Here is a 23,872-nt window from a genome sequence, read left to right as displayed (position 1 = left end):
AAGATTGTAGTTTTAAATAGCCTCCAATCTTCCCCAAGGGTTTTGACTGTATTTACCTTTCCTTTCAGTTTCCTCTTCACATGCCTCCCCATCTCAGAGAATTTACCCCTTTTAAAGTTAAACGTGGTTGTCGTTTGGAGCAACTTCCTATTTATACAAATGGTGAAATCAGTAACATTACATTTGACACCCCTGGTCTAGACAGACACATTAGGGTTGTTTTTTTAAAAAAATTGCTGGTTTACCTTTCTTTACTGCTCTTATTTTTCCTCCATATTACTTGAATTACAGTTGTTATTAGGTCTCTTTAATTTTAAAAAAAATTGGTAGTGTGCCTGGGTCCTCACACCTCATTCGGTCGCTGAGAAGGTTAAAACCTCCTGGAAAGGAAGTGGATAAAGGGGTCAGGCGCAAAAAGAGACAGGAAAAAGGACTGCTTCCTCTAGATCCCACTGTGAAGGGGGATAGCTGGAAGTATCTTTTGTTAGTGAGGACACTGAAGCATTCCTGCAAAACTTGGAGTAAGTTTGCATTGATTACAAGGACCCCACAGAGTCATATATGGAGAAGTTGAGATCTCAGGTGACTGGAGTTCTGTCCTCAGTGTCCAGACAAATGGAAGATGAGAAGAGGACAGATTACAAATTGCTTTAAACAGCATGTGTGTGAAAGAGTGGGGTTTTCCAACGGAGGAACTCAGAAGAGATTCAAGGAAGTTAAACCCGAAAAGAGAGTCCTACCCATAGTTAATGTATAGACTGGGAAAAGCCTGTGACCTATGGATTGAAGTAGCTACAGCTAAGACAATAGCTGATGTAAAGACTCTAATGTGTATCAATTGGTTCCTGCTTTTCATCCCAGAGCACATTAGTGCCCGCTTATTTACAAGAGCCCTCCCACTCTCCAGGAAGCTGGACAGTGGGCAGAATGCCTGGCTGAGGCCTATGGAGGACAGAGATCCAGTGACAATCATGACTGGCACAAGAGGGAACCTCTGAAGACTCCACCATGGCCTGAGGAGCAACCAGGAGCTAAGGGAGGATGCCCCAGCTAGTGTCCTGATTCCGCAGGTACTAGTGTGAACCCAACAGGGTCGAGGGGCACTTTGGAGTTATGCCTGCAATGACTTGGGACACATTCAAAAGTAAGTGCCCTAAATCAAGCACTAACACACACCATATGATTTAAATGGGATCCCAACCCGCTTCTCCTGATTTTGACACTGAGTATATTCCCTGGTGCTACCATGAGAAAACCACAATGGATCGGCATGACATTACAGCCCGACAAGACTCTAATTTGCTTTTGACTTCTGTCCATTGTTCTCTGGTTGATCCTGTTTCTTCTTAGGTGAAGAAAGGCAGGTGCAGCACCTCCACAAAACTGAAGGAATTGCCTTCCTGGTGGCTAGGATACTAATCCAGTATGAGGGATGGAGTGGACAGTGCAGGGTTGCTGTGCATGATTACATCCCAACGACTATGTTTGTGGAAGAGGATTTGGCCAAACATGTCCTTAGATGACAGGAAGGGCAAAAGGGATCAAGGCATTTAGAGGCTGGGACTGATCCAGTGGAAGATGTATACATGCAATTCCTGAGATAATTTTGGGGTTTCAAAGGAGGTTATTGACCAAGGGACCGAGGAATTTGTGGGAGTGTTAAAAGCTGCAGCTATTTGGAAAAACAGCCTAGAGGAGAAGTAGCCTCAACAAACCTTCTGGATTCTGTTACAGACCTGGGTGACCAGTGACCATGGATATCTTCTAGAAGGAGAAGGAGGAAGATGTGAGCTTCGGGGAGGCTCATTAACAAATGCTGAGGAATTGCCCTCAGCATAACCCCTTGTTTCACATTTGTTCTAGACCATGGTTTGTTGTATTGAGAAGTCCCTTCGACTGGGTCATAAGAGTGGGTGGCAACCACACCAGCAGCCAGTGGTACCAAGTAAACACTGCCTCCAGTTTATAAACCTAACCCAGAGGTGTTACTCATTTGTTATGAGGTCTGGATCTGACATAAATGTCACTTTGTTGTGTGGGGCTATGTGTGCCAAAAAATGTAAAACAAGGTACTGGAGATATAAACTTTATAAAGGTGATTTCAGATGTTGAATGACAATAGCAGGTTTGATTGGATTAGGTGTGATATGCAGATGCGTAGTAGGCATGGAGATATCAGCATTGGTAATAAGATAGGAAACCTAGATCTCAATTCCATCCAGGAGGATTCAGTCCGGGAGGATGCAAATAATAAATGGGCATAAGTCTGACATTAGAAACCACAACATTCAGTTGCTGAGCTAAAAGTAGCAGTGCTCTTACAAAGGAATTTCAAAGGGAGATTAGAAAGAGAGACTGCTGAATTGCAATTGATAATGAAGCTTGAAACAATGCATCCTCCTAGAATGAATTGAGAGCTAGTTTTTCTGTCTTGTTACCAATGTGTGCTCTTATCATTTGGCATCTGAAATCACTCCACTTCAAGATATATGGACAAAATTAAAGTGTTCTAATCAGGGTCTTTTTGAAAGAAAATAAATCCAAAAAAGAACAAAGAAATACAATTAAAAAAACTTTTCAGAATAAGCCAAAATAATTTCCTCAGTATACATTGTGCTTGTCAGAAGAATCCATCTATCCACCCTCCCTCCTTTCCTCTGAAAAATAAGTGTGCTTGCACACAAAAGCTTATACCTGGAATAAAACATTGTTGATCTTAAAGATGCCATCATGAAAATCCAACTTTGGTTTCTCTCTCTCTTTCTTTTCCCTCCCTTTCTCCCCCAAAAAGGAGGAGTAGCCTCAGAAAAGGAAACAGAAGCTCTGTGTGTGTGTGTGCACACACGTGCGAGAGAGAGAGAGAAGCTTGCCTTTGTATCTCTCCTGCAGAAAGCAAGAAGCAGCCACAGAACTCCCCGTGTGTGAGAGAGTGGGAAGGAGGGAGTGGGGAAGAAAAAGAACAGATTGGATTTATACCCCACCCTGCACTCGGAGTCTCAAAGCAGTTTACAATCTCCATTCCCTTTCTTTCCCCACAACAGACACCCTGTGAGGTAGGTGGGGCTGAAAGAACTCTTTCAAGAACTGCTCTTGAGAGAGCAGCTATCTCAAGAACTGTGACTGATCCAAGATCACTCAGTAGGTGCATGTGGGGGAGTAGGGAATCACACCCAGTTCTTCCAGATTAGAGTCTGCACACTTAACCAGTACACCAAACTGGGGAGGGGGGCAAGAGGCAGAAAGCAACACCTGCAGTTGGTTCTGCAGAGGATAAAAAAGGCTGGATTCACCTTGAGGGCCAATTAATATCAAATTGGCCTTAACTACATTACATACCTTTTTATTTTTATTTATTTATTTATTGAATTTCTATCTCACCCTATCCCACAGTGGGCTCAGGACAGCTCACAGCATGAATAAAATACAATTAATGTACAATTAAAAAGCAGTTAAATAAAACAGGATGGCAGCTAAGGAACATATATTACTCCAGAGAAGCTGAATATACCTCCCGTTAGATGTTCACAAAGTAATAGCCTTCTGTAGACTTGCTATGGGCAGGGGAGGCCAAGATGGTGGAAATATCTGCTGCCTCATCCAAAGGCCTGTCGGAACATCTCTGTTTTGCAGCCCTGTGGAACTGTAGCAGGTCCCACAGAGCCCTGATCTCAGTGGGGAGTGCATTCTACCAGACTGGGGCCAGGGCAGAAAAAGCTCTGGCCTTGGTTGATGCTAAGCAGATGCCTTTCAGGCCAAGGACTACAAGTAGATGTTGGCATGATTAGCACAAAGTTCTGTGGGTCATATATGGGATGTCATGATCTGGACTGTGCCTTAGAGGTCTGTGGGCCCAGAAGCGCCTGAGTGGTAGTAGTGGGAAGGGCCTACAACTCCCAGAAGCCCTGTAAGGTTTTGGCGGCATTTGGGGCCAATTAGAGAAAGAGGAGAGCTTGAATAAAAGGCCTGGGAGGTGGAAGCCTTTGTTCTTTTCCTAGGAGGCAGAGATGAGGAAGGGCTACTACAGGGAGAAGACCCTCGCCCTGAGAGAAAGGGTGAGAGGGCTCAGATCTGACTGAGACAGTCTAGGGACAGCAAGTCCAGACATGTTAGGACATTTGTTTATTTTTCCTTCACCCTTTTTACTGTTTAATGCACCTTATTTATTTATATTGCACTGAACTGATCTGTTAAATAAGCCTTTTGTTCTGTTGTTCACTCTGCCTGGTCCTCATGCCTATTATTCGGCCTAAGCTAAAGGAGGCCTGAAGGGCTTGGGAGGGTACGCTGGGCCTTCTCAAGGAGGACCCTTGACCCAGAGTGGCAGCAGTAACTGGTAACACCCCCTTGAGTAGTGACATGGGGAGAGACAGTCCCAAAGTTAAGCTGGTCCCAGGTCATGTAGGGCTTTAAAGGTCAGCACCATAACCTTGAAGTGAATCTGGTACTCAGTGAGTAGCCAGTGCACCGGCTGAATACGCACCCACACAGATGTCACTGTCAGCAGGCATGCTGCTGCATTCTGTGCTAGCTGGAATTTCCAGATCAGATTCAATCAGAGCCCCACATAGAGCATGTTACAGAAATCCAGCCTAGAAGTGACTGTTGGGAGGAGAGATAGGGAACAATAATAATAATAATAATCTTTTATTTATATCCCGCCCTCCCCTCCAAGACAGGCTCAGGGCGGCTAACAAGGCATGGTAAGACCATGATACAATAAAACAATATATAATGTAGTTAATAATTTAAACAGTAAAACCAATAAAACAATGTAACATTATAATATAAACAAATTGTGTATAAGATGGCTCGGTGTTATTGATGATCTTCTTCGTGGTCTCTGTGCCTCACACTCATGGGATAGTGCGCCTGCGCCGATCCCCGAATCGGTATCTGAAAAAGCCCGGGATTTTTCCGCGCTCGGCGCCAATGAGCATGCGCAAGCGACCCACTGCGCATGCCCACCAGCGCCCGCGCGGCAATCCCGCCAGTTCCTTTCTGACCGCTGCGCTGAGAGGTTTACCTTTCCGTTTCCCCGGTCGGTGAGAAGTTTTTTGGCTTCGCCTTTTCTTCTCGTTCTAGCCCGTTTACCGTTGTTGTTTAGTAGTTAGTTGTAGTTCATAGTTGTTAGTTAGTTAGTTAGAAAAAAAAAAAAAAAGCGTTTTGTGTTCGCCCGCCTGACGGCCCTTCGGGGCGCTTCGCCCGCGCTTTTCCCCCACTCCTCTTTTTCTCTCTCAGATTGTTCTGGGGAGTTTTTTTTTTGCGGCTACTTTCTATGGAAAGTCGCTGGGGGTTTTTCAAACGCTGTCGTGCGTGTGGGAAGAAGATCGCCCCTCCAGACGGTCATTCCCTGTGTCTACTGTGCCTGGGAGAGGCCCACCGAGTAGACTCGTGTCCGCATTGTCTCCGCTTTTCGAAGCAGACGAGGAAGAACCGGGCGGCTCGATTATCTGCGGCACTGATCGAATCGGCGCTTACACCCCATCGACCGATGGAGGTATCGGCACCGAAGTCGTCCGAAACCCCGGCCCTGGAGCTCGCATCGGCCGATGCGGCTCCGATACGGACTTTGGACTCGCCGGAAGAGCGTGGCTCCACGAAACGTTCCCTTGAGGGCGCGGTGGATACGCCCGCTAAAAAGCGCCAGGAGGACTCGGGGACCCGACCTCCGAAAAAGGCGAAGTCGAAGGAGAAGCGAAAGCGACCCCGCACTCCTTCCCCATCGGGCGGTGCGTCGACATCGACGTCGACAAAACCTCCGAAAAAACCTCGGACGCCTCCGCGCCGTAGCCCAGCTGACCAGCAGCGCCTGTCGGCGTCGGAACAAGAGCCGGAAATCGACTTAACCCAACGGTCTTCATCTTCGGGCTCCCGTCGTCGCTCCGAAAGCGAATCGACCTCGGAGGTTGATGCGTCGGCACCGGTGATCGACCCACCATTCAAGCCCCGAGTCAGGCGAGACACATTCTATCCTCCTCAACGCTTCCCGATACCACCGTGGGAGCAACGCAGGTGGCAGCCTCCCTACTCCCGGTACGAGACCTGTCGTTGGTACCCGGACGACTACCACGATTGGGAGCAAGCATCCCAATTTTCATCGGTGTCGAGGGTATCCCATCGGTCTCGGAAGGCCTCTGCGTCGGCGTCGGTTCCCCCGGATCGACAGTTGGTTCCGGTAGATGTGGATCGAAGACCACCGATCCTTCCACCGCGAGAATCGACCCCGATGCTCTCGGAGCACTCCACACACAAGGACTCCTCGTCGTCGGAGTCGGAGAGTGAAGTCCAGGGATTTGAGCCTTCACCGGGTTCCCAGACGGCCGAGGATCTCCCGATCTCGCCGTCGGAGGATCTGAAGTCCTATGGGGACCTTGTGAAGCGGATTGCCGCCACCCTCAAGCTGCCTGTGACGCAACCGGAGCCAGTAGTGGACGACAATGTGTTCGATATAATGCAAAGGAACACATCCACTGCGGTTGCCCTGCCAGTGACCAAGGTGATCCTCCAGGTGGTCAAAGAGCCTTGGGCGCGACCCTCCTCGACGCCAGTCTCATCGAAACGGCTGGACCATATGTATAGGGTCCAAGAGACTGGGGCTGAGTTCTTGTTCACCCATCCGCGCCCGAACTCGGTGGTCGTCTCCTCCTCTTCGAAGGCAAGGAAGGTCCACTCCTCCCCACCGGACAAAGAAGGGAGGAAGATTGATGGAATGGGCCGCAAGGTCTACTCCGCGGGGGCACTCGGCATAAAGGTGTCTAACTATGCCGCCTGCATGGCTAGATATCAGTATGCCGTGTGGGAACAACTTTCCCCCTTCCTTTCCTCGTTAACTGAGGAAAAGAGGGCTGCTGCAACCAGGCTACAAAAAGAAGGTCTCGCTGTGGCCAGACAACAACTGGCCGCAGCAAAACATATGGTTGAAGCCTCGGCCAAACAGATTACGTCTGCAGTCTGTATCCGACGGCACTCCTGGCTCAGGTCTACCACGCTCCACCAGGACACTAAGACCTTCATCGAAGATCTGCCGTTTGAGGGTGACGGGCTCTTCAGCACCACAACTGACTCGGCGCTGCAAGAGTTCGACAAGAGTGTCAAAACCTCTAAGAACTTGGGTGTCCAATCTGCTCCTAAGGCTTCCAAATCCAAGCAATGGTCCAAACCCTGGACCAAGAAGCCTTATCAGAAGTTCTCTCCTGAGCAATGGCGTCCTCGCCCTGCCCAGTCCGAGCGATCACCCTACTCGGGTAACGGCAGGAACCGTTATGGATCACAACCGCCCAGCAAGTCGAAGGGGGTTCGCTCCCAGAAGCAGGGGGTTTGACTTCTTCCAAGCACGCGTCGTCGTCCCCGTTGGGAATTCATCCATCCGCCTACGCCCTTTCCTGCCTGCCTGGGAGTTGATCTCCACAGACAGGTGGGCTCTGTCCATCATAGAAGAGGGCTACAAAATAGAGTTTGTTCAGACCCCAAACCAGTCCGTGGTAGTCACCACTCCCCCTTCCCCACCTCTGCTGGCGGAGGTGAACAACCTCCTACAGAAACAAGCCATAGAGGTAGTTCCACCGGAGGCCAGGACGGGAGGCTTCTACTCCCGGTACTTTCTGGTTCCCAAAAGGGACGGGGGCCTAAGGCCTATCATGGACCTTCGGAGTCTGAACAAATTTATTCTGTACCAGAAGTTCAGAATGGCTACGCTGCAAACAATCCTGCCCCTCATCAATCAGGGAGACTGGATGGCGACCCTGGACCTCAAGGATGCTTATTTTCATGTCAGCATCCATCCCGCGTTCAGGCGTTTCCTACGGTTTGCAGTGGGTGCTCGTCACTTCCAATTCAGGGCCCTGCCGTTTGGACTGTCTACTGCTCCTCGGGTGTTCACGAAGCTGATGAGTGTGGTGGCTGCCCATCTTCGTCTGCAGGGAGTCGTTGTCTTCCCATACATCGACGACTGGCTTCTTGTGGCGAAGTCGAGGGAGAGTCTAACAACCCACATCGCTACCACTCTGCGTCTTCTTGGCACCCTGGGGCTGCAAGTCAACCTGGAGAAATCCCATCTCACTCCCTCAAAGACAGTTCAATTCATAGGGGCTCTGTTGGACACTCAACAACATCGAGCATTCCTCCCTTCGCAGAGAGCGAAGGACATCATCAATCTGGTGCAGCTACTTCAAAGGCGGCGGTGGGGCACGGCTCAGCAGCTCCAGCGGATGCTGGGGTTGATGGCCGCGACGACAAGCGTGCTACGTTTCGCAAGACTGCACATGAGAGGCCTACAGATTTGGTTCTTGCGCCACTTTCGGCCTCTCAGAGACTCACCTCGAAAGAGGTTCACCATTCCACCCGGGACTCTCCGCTCCCTGCAATGGTGGGGAACAGAGAACAACATCCGTCAAGGGGCCCCTTTTCATCTGCCGACCCCTACAGTAACCATCGCTACCGATGCCTCCATGTGGGGGTGGGGAGCCCACCTGGAGGAGCTGTGTGTGGGAGGCAAGTGGCCACCGAAACTGAGCCGGTGCCATATAAACTACCTAGAACTGCTAGCAGTTCACTTTGCCCTTCGATCGTTCCGTCCACTGCTGGTGGGACAGACTGTGGCATTGCTTACGGACAATACCACTGCCCTGTGCTATATAAACAGACAGGGGGGGACAGTGTCTCGCAGGCTATGCTCGCTGGCGATGGATCTCTGGGAGGAGTGTCTCCAGTGGGACATTTTTGTAAAAGCTACACATCTGCCGGGGGTCCTCAACATACAGGCGGACTCTCTCAGCAGGGGTGGAGCCTCCCCACACGAATGGGAACTGCAATGGAGGTTCCTAGAGCCGGTGTTCCAACTCTGGGGCTACCCACAGCTGGATGCTTTCGCCACAGCGCAGAACAAGAAGTGCCCATTGTTCTGTGCCAGGGGAGGTGCGGATCCGGCTTCCTTGGGAGACGGACTTCTACTTCGGTGGGAGGGCTGGTTCCTGTACATGTTCCCGCCCTTACCTTTGCTAACGAGGGTGGTCCACAAGTTAGTGCAGGAGAAGCCACGTTGCATTCTGGTGACCCCGTGGTGGCCCCGTCAGGGCTGGTTCTCGATTCTGCTCCAGCAGTCGAGGGGGACCTTTTACCAGTTCCCGGCAGAACCGGACCTGTTGTCGGCCCAGGGAGGGCACGTGCTCCATCACAACGTGCCGCACCTGAAGCTGACAGCGTGGTTCATCGACCACTAGACTTCTCCACCAGGGTTCAGCAAGTGCTCCAGAGTAGCAGGAAACCTTCCACCCGTGCCTCTTACGAGAGGAAGTGGAAAAAGTTCAGTGACTTTGTGGTTGACTCTCCAATGTCACCTGACACTGTTGGGCTGCCCACAGTTTTTGACTTTCTTTTGTCCTTGGTGGATGAGGGGCTGGTATTCTCATCCATTAAGGTCTATTTAGCAGCTATTTCTGCTTTTCATGATTCAGTTGAGGGTTACTCTGTCTTTGCTCACCCGCAGTCCAAGAGATTTATGAAGGGATTGTTCCGCCTTCATCCCCCGTCTAGATCCCCTCCACAGCTGTGGGACTTGACTTTGGTCCTGGACAAGTTGACTCGTCGCCCCTTTGAGCCTATGGCGACATGTTCCCTGCAACTTTTGTCTTGGAAGACTGCATTTTTAGTTGCCATCACTTCGGCACGTCGTGCAGGGGAGCTCACAGCGATGCGGTGTGACTACCCATACCTTGCCTTTAGAGAGGCTGGGGTCTCTCTGGCCCCAGACATTACTTTTCTCCCGAAAGTGGTTTCCCAGTTTCACCTTAACTTAGAGGTTTGGTTGCCCACCTTTTACCCTAGCCCTTCCTCGGATGAGGAACGCAGACTGCACGCGTTAGATGTTAAGCGTGCCCTCCTGTTTTATCTAAACCGTTCAGGGGGTTTTCGTAAGGACAATCAACTTTTTGTTTCCTACTCTGCCCCAAAGTTAGGGTCCAAAATTTCTTCTCAGAGACTGTCCAAATGGCTCACTGAGACGATCAGACTTTGTTATTTGTTGGCTAAGAAGCCTCTACCTGGACCTGTTCGTGGACACTCCACAAGGGCGATGGCCACGTCGGTGGCATTCCTGAAGGGTGTGTCCCTTTCCGATGTCTGCAAGGCGGCTACCTGGTCTTCTCCGCATGCCTTCATGAAGCACTACGCGCTGGACGTGCATGCTCAGCAGAGGACTCGGTTGGGAGCTGCGGTGTTGCAAGCTGTTTCTTCAGGCTGACCGTCTTCCCGCCTCCAGGTATGCTTTGCTTGCTAATCTCCCATGAGTGTGAGGCACAGAGACCACGAAGAAGATAGACAGGTTGCTTACCTGTAACTGTAGATCTTCGAGTGGTCATCTGTGCATTCACACTACCCGCCCTCCTTCCCCGCTGCTGACGGTCTCTCTTCAGTAAAGGGGCTTTCAGCGGTCAGGGAGGAACTGGCGGGATTGCCGCGCGGGCGCTGGTGGGCATGCGCAGTGGGTCGCTTGCGCATGCTCATTGGCGCCGAGCGCGGAAAAATCCCGGGCTTTTTCAGATACCGATTCGGGGATCGGCGCAGGCGCACTATCCCATGAGTGTGAATGCACAGATGACCACTCGAAGATCTACAGTTACAGGTAAGCAACCTGTCTTTATCAGGGGTTCCGTCTTAAAAAGCTAGCTGGAAGAGGGCAGTTTTGCAGGCCCTACGGAATTGGTTAAAATCCCGCAGGGCCCGCACCTCTTCCGGCAGTTGATTCCACCATTGGGGGGCCTTCGTGGAGAACGCCTGCTCTCTGGTAGTTTTTAGTTTGGTTTCTTTTGGCCCAGGGATTTCGAGAAGATTTTTTGAACTTGATCGTAGTGCTCTCTGGGGAACATATGGAGAGAGGCGGTCCCTAAGGTAGGCAGGTCCTCGCCTGACCTGCTGCAGATAATAAAAGGCAAACCTGGCAACAGCAACGACCTGGGCTTCTATTGAAAGTGAGGCATCCAGGATCACCCCACGGCTCCTCACCTTCGGCACTGGCATCAGAGGTGCCCTGTCAAGCATTGGGAGCTGGATTCCCAATCCCAATCCTCCATGACTCAGGTACAGGACCTCCATCTTTGTTGGATTTAATCTCAACTGGCTCTTCTGTAGCCATCCGCCACGGCCCCTAATGATGTGTCCAAATTATCTTGGACGGAGTCCAGACAGCCAGCTACCAGCAGGTAGAGCTGGGTGTTATCAACGTACTGGTGACAGCGCAGCCCAAATCCCTGGACCAACTGGGTGAGGGGGCGCATATAGATGTTCAGTAACATTGGAGAGAGAATCGCCTCCTGCACCAGTCCACATTCCAGTGGGTATTGCAGAGACACTGTCTCCCCAAGCATCACCCTCTGTCCCTGACCACAGGGAAAGGAGGAAAGCCATTGTAAAGCAGTCTCCTGTATCCCTACGCTGGTGAGGTGGTGGGTCGAGATCATAATCAACCATGTTGAATGCTGCCATGAGCAGCAGCAGCACCGACCAATCTAGATCCAGATGTCTGTCGAGGTCATCCATGAGAGTGAACAGAGCGGTCTTCATCCAGTGGCCAGGGCAGAAGCTGGACTGGATGGGATCCAGGATGGAAGCATCATCCCAGAAAACCTGATGCTGCTCAGCCACTGCTCTCTCAACCACCTTACCCACAAACAGCAAATTTTAAACCATGCAGTAGTTGGCAAGGACCAATGAAGGCTTTTTAAAGAGCTGATGTACCACTGCCTCCTTTAGCCTTACTGGGAAAATCCCTGAAGACAGGGATAATAATATCTCCCAGGGGAGCCCAAACAGTGTCCCCACAGGCATTGACCAGCTAAGATGGGCAAGGTTTCAGGAGGCAAATGGTAGACCTCACAGCTACCAGAATCCTGTCAACTTCCTCCTAGGAGAGCAGGTTGAATTGGTCAAAACTGGACTAGGGCAAGGGACTTCCAGTTCCCTTGCTGTATCAACTGTGGCTAGGAGGTCCTGGCGGCGCACCAAGACTTAACATAACATAAGAACATAAGAGAAGCCATGTTGGATCAGGCCAATGGCCCATCCAGTCCAACACTCTGTGTCACAAAGTGGCCAAAAAAATGTTATACACACAAATGCACATATATATATATATATATATATATACACACTGTGGCTAATAGCCACTGATGGACCACTGCTCCATATTTTTATCTAACCCCCTCTTGAAGCTGGCTATGCTTGTAGCCGCCACCACCTCCTGTGGCAATGAATTCCACATGTTAATCACCCTTTGAGTGAAGAAGTACTTGCTTTTATCCGTTTTAACCCGACTGCTCAGCAATTTCATTGAATGCCCACAAGTTCTTGTATTGTGAGAAAGGGAGAAGAGTACCTCTTTCTCTACTTTCTCCATCCCATGCATAATCTTGAAAACCTCTATCATGTCATCCCGCAGTCGATGTTTCTCCAAGCTAAAGAGCCCCAGGGGTTTAACCTTTCTTCATAGGGAAAGTGTACCAACCCTTTAATCATTCTACTTGCCCTTTTCTGGACTTTTTCCAATGCTATAATATCCTTTTTGAGGTGCGGTGACCAGAATTGTACACAGTATTCCAAATGAGACCGCACCATCGATTTATACAGGGGCATTATGATACTGGCTGATTTGTTTTCAATTCCCTTCCTAATAATTCCCAGCATGGCGTTGGCCTTTTTTATTGCAACCGCACACTGTCTTGACATTTTCAGTGAGGCAAGATCTTCACTTACAGAACCCATGCTGAGTCTTCCTCCATAACTTGTGTTCATCAATGTGCCTACTCATCCTGTCCTTGATAATGGTTTCTACCAACTTTCCCGGTATTGAAGTCAGACTGACTGGCCTGTAATTTCCCGGATCTTCTCTGGAACCCTTTTTAAAGATGGGGGTGACATTTGCTACCTTCCAGTCCTCAGGAATGGAGGCAAATTTCAATGAAAGATTACATATTTTTGTCAGAAGATTCAGAAGTTTAACTTTGAGTTCTTTCAGAACTCTTGGATGTATGCTATCTGGACTTGGTGACTTATTAGTTTTTAATTTGTCTATCAGTTGTAGGATTTCTTCTCTTGTCACCTCAGTCGGACTCAGGTCTTTCAACACCCCTTCCAAAATAAGTGGTTCTGGAGCAGGCAAACACTTCTCGTCTTCCACAGTGAAGACGGAGGCAAAAAATGCATTCAGCTTCAAAGTCATTTCCCTATCCTCCTTCAGTAATCCGTTGACCCCTTGATCATCCAAGGGCCCCACTGTCTCCCTGGCTGTTTTCCTGCTTCTAATATATTTGAAGAAATTTTTATTGTTGGTCTTTATGTTTTTTGCAATATGCTCCTCATAGTCTGTTTTTGCCTGCCTGATCACAGTCTTGCATTTTATTTGCCACAGCCTGTGTTCCCTTTTATTAATCTCACTTGGACTAGCTTTCCACCGCTTAAAGGAGTTGTTCTTAGCTTTTACAGCTTCCATTACTTTGTTTGTTAACCGTGCAGGCCTTTTCTTATAACTGTTTGTGCCTTTCCTAACTTGTGGTATATATTTTATCTGAGCTTCTAGGACTGTAGTTTTAAATAGCCTCCAATCTTCCCCAAGGATTTTGACTGTATTTATCTTTCCTTTCAGTTTCCTCTTCACATGCCTCCTCATCTCAGAGAATTTACCCCTTTTAAAGTTAAACGTGGTTGTGCTGGTCTTTTGGGGCAACTCTCTATTTATGCAAATGGTGAAATCAGTAACGTTATGGTCACTGCTCCCAAGGGGTGCGATCACTTTTACATCTCTCACCAAGTCTTGGGCATTACTTAGGACCAAATCCAGGATCGCCCCACCCCTGGTAGGTTCTGTTACCATCTGCTCCATAGCACAGTCATTGAGAGCATCTAGAAACTCAATCTCTTTCTCTCGACCTGAACACATATTGATCCAACCAATCAATCTGTGAGTAGTTAAAATCACCTATTACGACACATTTTACATTTAGCCGCTATCTTTAATCCTTCCATCATATTATAATCGTCCTCAATCTTTTGATTTGGTGGGCGATAACAAACTCCCATAGTTAAATTTCCTTTTGGGCCCTCTATTTCGACCCAAAGCATTTCTAGAAGGGAATCTAATTCTTTGACCTTGGTCTTACTGGACTGTATACCCTCTCTGATATACAGAACCACCCCACCTCCAGCCCTTCCCTCCATATCCTTCCGATATGACTTATATCCAGGAATCACCGTATCCCACTGATTCTACTCATTCCACCAAGTTTCTGAAATTCCCACAATGTCTATGTTTTCCCCCAACACTAAACATTCCAACTCACCAATTTTACTTCAAACACCTCTAGCATTTATAAACAAACATCTATAATTTCCTAGGCAAGTTAGGCCCGCAACCTTCCTCCTGCCGCCTTGAGACTTTAGCAGACACTCCATACTGTTTGCCGCCATCACAGTGGACAACTCTAATCCATTACCCGGTAGAAAAGTAACAGCTAACCCTTCATCTCTTTGAGATGAGTCCTCCCGAACCAGAGACATTTCATCTCCTGTCAGCTTTCCCCCAAGATTTAGTTTAAAAACTGCTCTGCCACCTTTTTGATTTTAAGCGCCAGCAGCCTGGTTCCATCTGGGGACAAGTGGAGACCGTCTCTTTTGTACAGCTCCCACTTTTGTAAAGCATCCCAGTGCCTAACAAACTTAAACCCTTCCTCCCTACACCATCATCTCATCCACACTTTGAGACTTCTAATTTGTGCCTGTCTCTCCAGCCCTGCACGTGGAACAGGTAGCACTTCTGAGAAGGCTATCTTGGAGGTCCTGGCCTTAAGTCTCCTGCCTAGCAGCCTAAATTTTTCCTCCAGGACCTCACGACTGCATTTCCCCACATCGTTGGTGCCAACATGCACCACGACCTCAGGCTCCTCCCCAGCACTGTCTATCAGTCTATCTACTACACGCATAGTGACTTCGCACCAGGCAGGCAAGTCACCATACGGTCAGTACGCGGTTTTGCCACCCAGCTGTCTACTTGCCTAAGGCTCGAATCACCAACTACCAAGGCCCCCCCCTCCCTTCCCAGGGATGGTTCCTTGGCGCGAAAGGATTCCCACTCACCAACTGAAGAAGAGGTCCTGAGGGCGCATTCCCCTTATCCTCAGCATGGTGCCGTGTTCCCCCTTGACCCTCATGCTTCCTGGGAGCAACGGGGCTGCCACGTTCGGAGCGGGGTTCATCTAATCCGTCCCCGAGAGTCTTCCCCGAGGGCCTAACTGACTGTCTTTATTTCTCCAAGTCAGTCACCTCGGCCTCAAGGTACGAACTCGTTCCCTGAGGACCAGGAGCTCCTTGCATCGAGCACACACCCAAGACTTCTGTCCTGTGGGCAGTTAGTCATACATGTGACACTCAGTGCAAAAAACTGGAGAGCCCCCACCCCCTGCTGGCATTGTACCTTCATGATAGCTTTTTAAAAATATATATAGTCCCCTTTTAAATCCTGTTAGTTTATGTGGCTTCCCTTCTGGAGAGTCAACTTACCTTATTGGGAACACAAGGAAAATAGGGATCCGGATTCCTGGTCCTTACACAGCCCCCAGGCGAAGAGCCGCAGGCCAAGAGCCCGTTAGCTCTCGCGCCTCTGGCAAGGTTCAGCTTAATAATGCAAAGAGGGTGGGGAACACAGCCACTCCTAATCAATCAGCAACAATCACCTTCACCTTCAGCCCATTCAAACCAAACAGACAGCAGTTCCCCAGCAACCACAAAAAAGACTTTGTCTGCAGAATAGCTCACAAATGCCTCACAGCCAATAGTGCATACCCCTTCATTTTGCTTGCCTTGAGACAAGATTGTTAAAGATCAAATTGTTCTAAATAATTGGGGCGGACAAGAACTTGCAATGGAGGCTGCATAGAAATTCTTCTTAGCTGCCTTTACTGCCATCTCATAGGCTTTCAGAAACATCCTATGAGATGTTCTTGTGGCTTTATCTCTTTTGTTCTCGTGGCTTTGAGGTTGATCCGAAAAATACAACTGGTCCAGAATGCAGCTGCAAGAGTGTTGACAGGAATACCCTTTGAAGCGCATATCAATGGTTGCTTTATCAGCTGCCCTGGCTCCAGATTGAGTACCAGATCAAGTTCAAGGTCCTTGTGCTGACCTTTAAAGCCCTTAATGGTCAGGGACCAGCATACCTTCAAGACCTCCTATCTAGATATGTCCCCCATAGAATTACACTTGGGTGGTCAAAATCTGCTGGTGGTCCCCAGCCCAAATAGCATCTTGCTGTCCTTGATAAGGCCTGGTAGAACACTCTTCCAGGAGAGATCACAGCCCTGCAGGATCTGGTACACTTCCATAGGGCCTGTAAAATAGAGTTGTTCTGCTGGGCCTATGACTGAGAGCAGTACCAAGCCCCTAGCTAATAGACTATAGCTAGTCTGGCCTCCCTCACCTTTTCTTCTCCCTCTACTTCCTCCCTTTCTTCTGCTTACCACCCTCTATATGAATTTTTGCACCATGTTGGGTTTTTTTACAGAAATTGTTATATTGATTTTACTGTTTTTATAGGTTTTGAGTAACTAAATATTATGTTTAGAAACCTTTTAATTGTATTTTTATAAGATGTTGCCACCCACTCTGAGCCAGTTTCAGGAAGAGTGGGCTACAAATTGAATAAACTTATAGACTGTCTTCCTAGGACTGGCCAAAATCAAGGTTATTTGGGTCTGGCCCATATCCAGAACAAAAAGACAAGTCTAATCCTTCCTAAGACTCGCTGGGTAGTACTGGAAGTTTATGTGTAACTACAGTCAGTTAGCGCTGCCTATAATTAGTATAATTCGGAAACCCCCCCAAAAAAAGTTGCCGTGGAAAGTAGTGTTTCCACTAAGCTGAGTTAGCGTGAGCTAGCTCACAGATTTTTAGCCTCCAGCTCACACATTTTTGTCTTAGCTCAGGAAGGATGACCCCAGAGCATAATAATTTATGCAGTAACTCACAGCTTTAATGCCAGTAGCTCATAACTTTAATGCCAGTAGTTCATAAAGTAGAATTTTTGTTCACAAGACTCTGCAGCTTAGAGGGAACATGGGTGGAGAGTAGTGTGAGCAGGCTTTTGATGAGTTAAAAAACTCCCTCATCGCCTGACCTGAGGACTCCAGACTTTACTAGACCCTTTGTCATCCTTACTACAGACTCCTCTGATGATGGAGTGTGAACCGTTTTATCCCAGGAGGGCCCAGTTGCTTTCCTGAGTAAGAAACTCATGGAATGGGAAGCAGGTTGTGGAATCCCAACCTCCTCTCTCCATATATACCCTATAGAACCCTAAGATCAGCTGATCAACATCGACTGGCCCAAAAGACATCCATCTAGACTCTACTGGTGGAATGAGCTCCCCAAAGAGATCAGCTTTCAGTTGAGAAAGTGAACTTACCGTAACTTGTACGCCCTCCTCAAGCTCCACCACAGAATCTCCAGGGATTTCCCATGAACCTGGAACTGGCAGCTGTAGTCAGGACTGGCCCCAATGAGTTCTGCCTCTGAGGCCTTTCAGACCTATAGTCTGTCTCTGATAACATTATTGGTCTTAAGCACAGGATTTCAATCTCTCTCTCTTTCTCACTTTGCCCCCCCCCCCCGTGGTCTATTGCCACAGGATGTCATTTTTTCCCCTTTCCAGGGAAGCCTTTCTCTAGCTGTTTCCCTCCTCCTCTGTCCCTCAGCCAATCAAGGGATGGATTTCTTTCTCTCCTCTGTGAATCAGTGCAACAGGCGGCTCAGCCAATGGGAAAGTAAAGAGAGCCAGTAACTGCCAGAACGAAGTCTGGTTGCCTTTTACTGACAGAATCTAGTTTGCTGGCTAGCAATAGCCCCTTAGGTGGGAGAGAGGAGCGGACTCAACCAATGATATTGGTTGTTTGTTTGATAGTTTGATGGGCAAAGGTTGATACACTACAGCCCCAACCAATCAGATTGCTCGGTTTTGCCAAGACGAAATGGCTTTTAGTACATTATAGGAGATGACATTCCTGACCTCCTGGGGTTGTCCATTCCAAAAGGTGGAAACAACAACAGAGTATGCATGTGTATGGGTCCACAATCAGTCTTTTCCCCAGAATTCTGTATATTTTTAAAGGTCTAACCCCTCCACCCCAACTGACTCTGCATTCTCTGTCTCATGGAAAGTGCAGATGATAGATATGTGGTTTCAGAGCAACTCCAGGGCTTGTCAGATAACTCTTCTGCCCTAGACCCCTTTCAGGCTGGGCTACAGGACAGAGATGACACTAGTGGCTTTAGTTGATGACCTCCATCTAAATGTGATAAGGGTTGCATCTCTCTGCTCATCTTACTAGATATATCAGCAACTTTTGACAGTGGATCATGCCATCCTGTTGAGATGTTTGAAAGTAGAAATAATATCAGTCCTCTCAGGGTTGCTGTTGTGGATCTGCCTTCTGGAATTCCATAAGACTCAGGCTTATTCCCCACAATATTCAGTCTTCATATGAAGCCTTTAAGAAAAATAATTTTGTGGTTCTAGAATAGGTTTATCAATATACTGATAGCACCTACCTCTATATTTCCTTATCCAAACCCTCTGGTAATTCTATAGAGCAGTGGCTCCCAACTTTTTTAGCACCAGGGACTGGTTTCGTGGAAGACAATTTTTTCACAGACCAGGGTGTGGGGGGTACTGTTTTTTTTGCCACCCCAGGCTGTCCCCCTGCCTCTGCCCCCATCCCTGCCCCCCATGGGGGTCTTTAAATGAGGGGCAGGCGAAGGTCACTGACACGCTGCTCCTTCTGCCCACCCAGGACCTGGGTGGATGAAAGAGGTGGTGCTTTGAAGCAAGGCCACGCTGCCTCTTTTATCTGCCTGGGTCCCAGGCGGGCAAAAGGAGTGGTGTGGCTTCTCTGCCTCACTCCATGGCCCAGTTGCTAACAGACCATGGACCGGTACCGGTCCACAGCCCCGGGGGTTGGGGACCTCTGCTATAGAGATCCTGAATCAATGCCTAACTGCTGTGGTTAAATGGCTATAAGTAAATGAGCTTCAACTCATTTTTACAAGCAAAGGTAATATTGGTTGGGAAGGCTGAGGTCCTGAAGGATACGGTGCTTCCTTCTTTTGATGAGGCAGGGTCCAGATGACCCTTACTGACCCACTGAAGAGCTATTGAATGATACTAAATCCAGCTTTATTGCTGGAGAACAAGCTAATGCAACTTTAAAAAGGGCATTCTACCAATTTCACTTCGTTTGGAAGATGCCCCCTCTGCCATGATTCAGCTGACCTGGCTGTGTGGATCCATGCTATGATTACCTAGAGCAGAGGCGTCAAACTCATTTGTTATACGGGCCAGACCTTACATAAATGTGACTTTGTCATGCCAGCCATGTGTGCCATAAAATGTAATAGTAGGTATTGGAGATATAAACTTTATAAAGAACAGCAGTTTTTAAGTTCTAAGTTGGTGTGTCCTCACTGCAAGGCTCCATGGTATGTGCAGAAGAAAACCCACATGGGTGGACTGGATAGCTGGGCAGATGCTCTTGCACTTCCTGGAGGGGGACAAACCCTTCCCCAGCCTGCTGTCACCACAATTACTGTGAGCTCAAGCCCCAGCGTAAAAACATGAAGGGGTATTGCAAGCTTCCTGCTGTCCCTGAGCCACTATGGAAGGAGACTGGGAAGACAAGTTGAACTAAACCTTTGGCTACAGAAGCCAGGGGTGATGACCTGGTTAGAGGCCACATGCATGGTGGAACCCAGGCCAAGCAAAGCCCGATAAACTGGAAACACCCATGCACTTCCCACTTCCAACCAAAGCCACCAAGCAGTGATGTTGGGAGTCCAAGCCAGAGATAGTCAACAAGCTGCACCACCCCAGACCGAGGGCTGTGTGTGTCACAGAGGCCCCAGACCACCCAGCAACCAGTATAACCAGAGATCACTGGCACCACTTCTCATGAGGAGGCAGCCACCTATGGCTGAAGGCCACTGGATGATCCATGGTGGAGGGAAACTTTGCTCCCAATGTGTGGAAGAAGCTGCTGTAGAACATCCCGCAATGGGCCAAAGCACAGCTGCCACATTGGAGATCACAAATACTGTTGTGGCACTGGCCACCAGCAGGCCCCAAGAGAGAATTGTCTGAACCCCCCCCCCCTTCCCGCAAACACTGATCCCTGTGGCCATCCAGAACAGCATTCCTGGGGATGCAGGCTGAGTGGAGAGGTGAGTGACCTCATCTTGGAGCCCTGAGCTGGCATGAATACAGTTGCAGTAGCTCCCAAATTACCTGTGAGGCTGCCACTGAAGCAAAGGTATTCTGCTTGCCTGCTGCAGACATGGTTGTTCTGCCATGATGAAGCCACAGTTGGAGTGGCTCCAGCCCCCGCTCCCTCAAGCAGCCTCCTGTTCACTCCCTCACACCAGTTGCTCACAGGACAGATAAGAGCCCCAGATGGGCTGGCTCCAGCCCCCAGGCCTTATGTTTGACACCCATGACATAGAGGCAAGATTATTAAAGTGCACTTTAGTTGGGTCTGCCCTTAAAGACAATTGAGAAACTCCAGTTACTATAGAACACAGCAACTCAGCTACTATCAAGTGCTGGGTGGAATGTGTGTATAACTCCCATTCTATATATGCTCAATTGGTTACTGATCTGTTACTGGGTTCAAGTCAAAAGGTCTAGCCATCACATAGAAACCCTCTAATGGCTTCGGATTCACATACCTGCGGGACTGCCTCTCCTGCTATTTTCTGCCTTGACAGCTGTGCTCATCTGAGCAAAACCTTCTGAAGGTTCTTCCCTGCAAACAGGTAAAATTGATAGCTGCCTGTTCACATGCATTCTCTGTGGAGACGCCCACATTGTGAAATGGCCTTCCTGAAACTTCAAGGAAGTCCTAGTGCTTCTAACATTTCTCAGAATCAGGAGAACAGAAATGTTCAGGAGGGCATTCTTACAACGGGATTAGAACTGTAGTATAATGGAATGGTTCAGGAGATTGCTTTTTTAAGCAATTAATATTATAGCATTTTGCAGTGTTTAGTACATAACACACAGACACTTTACTACAATTCAGTGTCTTCTATCTTAGTAACTTTTCTTCAGTATAATATGTCAAAATAGAGAGTTTCATAGTCTTGTTCTTAGTCTATATTGACCATTTTGTTGTCTTAGTCTTTTTTTCACTTGCTTACATTGTTTTTCAGTTCTTTGGTCCTAGCCCAACTACACTATTTTGTGAGAGATCTTTGCAGTCCGATTGAATTGTTTTTATCTTAACTCACCTTGAGTGTCTGTGATAAAGGCTGTTATTTTTCTATCCACCACTCCCTAGCTAATGTTTAAATGGCATCAGCATTCCATGTCTCCTAAATGATGCTGATTTTTCACCAGGTGGCTGTTTAGCGTTTCCCCCTTTTCTTTTAATTTACAAAGTGATATAGTTCTGCATACCTAAAATTGTCTTGGTTTGCCAAAACTCCTAGTATTCTGTGTATCTGAAGAAGTGTGCATGCACACACAAAAGCTTATACCTAGAATTAAATGCTGATGGTCTTCAAGCTGCCGCTGTGCTCAAACTTCATTCTATTCTGTGTGTGGTCTGATTTTGCTGCCTTGCTAATTGGCATTTGACCTGATGGTCCAAGGAGTGATGGAGAATACCGTCCAGAACCCCATTGGAATGTATCCCTTTAAAGGCCTGCTGCCTTTTTCCCCTAGGTGGGCCTCTGTTTTATTTTTAGCCACATAATGTTGTTTCGGTCTAGTTTGTCTCATTATGATTATGACGTAATGGGAAGAGCGGTATGACTTTTCTATCATCCTGTACTGTTAACAGTGCAGGATAAGGTCTTTGAAGAAAGAATATGGCAACTGTGTTCTAGAATGACAATAGTTTCAGGTATAAATCAGAAGCAAAGCAATATGACAAATATATTCCTAGTAATAAAGACCAGTAACCCTGTTGATAGTGGATTCGAAAGTTTCATAGTGCCTGGATATGGTTGTGACGCCATAATTCACAATTTAATAATCATGACGTGTGCTCACAATACCTTAAAAATGCATTTTAACCTGCAATTAGAGTCCCTTCTCTATCAGGAAGTGAAAACTCTGCAGTCTGCAGGCGTGACAATTCTGCATGTAAACAGGGGCTGTGTTTTTAAAGGCTCTGAAATATTTTCAGCTTTCTCATTACAGAAATAATCAAGTACCTGGTTGCTTGCCAGATTCCATATAAGATTTGTTCTCATTATTGTCTTTAGTACTGGTATGCCAAGTGTACAGTGCTTCTGTTCAGAGATGAGAGGAGGAGGACAGACATGAAAGAGGCAGGAATTTATTTGCATGCAGCCAATCGGCACTGTGTGGCTGTTCTTTTGGCTGACTTTCAAAAACCCGAAGAAAAGCAGCTACCATGCTAATTGTGGCTACATCTCAAAGTGAAAATGTTTTGTGACAGTTGAAAGAATTTAAAGAGGAAGGAAGATCGGTTTAGTGTCAGCTGCAATTAGATAATCAAAGCTTTGAAATCATTGTGTGTTGATACCTTACTTAGAGTTAAGGGGGCTGTGTGCTGCTGGAGGTGGGGCAGGAGGGTGGAGGAGTCTCCCTGTGCAGAAAGGGCATTTCCAAAGCCGGCACAGCTAAGGCCCGAGCGAGCTTGCAGGTTTTCTGGGCGCACACTTGCACTGAGCGATTTTCTTGGCAGCTCTACAGGATGAGGCTCACTCTGTACACAGCCGACATATTGAAGCCGAGAGCCTAAGCGAATCTAGATGCAGGAGGGGAGACAGCTCTGCACACAATGTAGCGTCTCCTAGGATGGTTGGGCGACACCTTTCCTCAGGTATTTCATTACTTGTTGGCCCCATTAGAGCAGCCAGCGGAAAAAGAGGGCAAATAGCATATGCTTCTGTTAAATCAGTTTATTACATAACGTTTCAGAGACATCAGCAAGCAGCAGTACAGCGTCCTAAGCTTTTGGCTGCCTTTCAGGTTTGATAAAATGGCGTCCTCAGAGAAGGAGCTGCTTGCTAAAGATATGTTGCGCAGAGCAGGAAAATGAAGTTTATTATCTACTGCTGTTTGGTTTTGGAGTGTTCGTATTTGAGTGCTCACTATCTAATAATGAAGAATGTTTTTTTTTTTTAAATACTGCTCAGCTGTTTTTCTGAATGCATTAAACGTCCCTACATCAGAGGAAACTTACTTTGTTTCATACTGTGGTGAAGAAAATTAAAAGAGCAATAAGCTTTTCCACTTGGGTTACCTAATTTTGGACTTTGTCTGTAAACAAAGCAGCTGTATTTAAGTGTTCTCCTTTCTTAACTCTTACACATTTGCATATGCCTTTGTGGCATAGTTTGACAGCCTTAAGCATTTATGTAGTTAGCGTTCTTGTTGGAGCAAACTTACAGTAGAGCATTTAAACAGAATTTAGAACTCACAAATAAGGATCTCAGCTGGTGACATTAAAGGAACAAATAGTGTGGGAAAAGTTGACTCCCAGGACGCTTGCAAATGTGTAGGTTTTCACATTTGTTATGACCCCAGCATGTAAGTGGTGATGAAATGAAGCAGTGTCTATTAATGTTGTTAAACATATCCTGCCAGGCTTAACCCATCCCCTTTGGATGTTTTCAGCACTGTCCTGCTCATCATTGATTAAAGCAAATGTCCTCGCTTTAATTCACAATAAGGCTATATTTTCTGCATGTTTAACTATCAAAATACTGATTGTGATAACATATCGGGTTTGTTGAAATATTCAATCAAGATATTAATAACTTCTCATTTGGGGAAGGGGAACCCTATTGTCGTTCCTGTTTAGAATCCAGG

At 47.6% G+C, this 23,872-nt stretch overlaps 1 protein-coding gene across 8 annotated transcripts in view; it reads left to right on the top strand.

Moving 5' to 3' along the window:
• The window catches only part of TNRC6C (trinucleotide repeat containing adaptor 6C), a 297,145-nt gene that overhangs the window by 171,828 nt on the left and 101,445 nt on the right, over positions 1-23,872 (top strand). Inside the window, exon 1 of one of the 8 annotated variants that reach the window (XM_060252970.1) lies at positions 22,651-22,880. The exons of the other annotated variants lie outside the window; for them this stretch is intronic. Within the exon in view, the coding sequence (XP_060108953.1) occupies positions 22,856-22,880 (25 nt within the window). The 5' untranslated portion in view covers positions 22,651-22,855. Of the gene's footprint in view, positions 1-22,650; positions 22,881-23,872 lie in introns of those variants that run through there. 8 annotated transcript variants of the gene reach the window in all.

Source organism: Heteronotia binoei, chromosome 13, assembly GCF_032191835.1.
Source record: "Heteronotia binoei isolate CCM8104 ecotype False Entrance Well chromosome 13, APGP_CSIRO_Hbin_v1, whole genome shotgun sequence".
Taxonomy (NCBI): Eukaryota; Metazoa; Chordata; class Lepidosauria; order Squamata; family Gekkonidae; genus Heteronotia; species Heteronotia binoei.
Note: the sequence above shows the minus strand (reverse complement) of the source record. Positions and strands in the feature narration are given on the sequence as shown.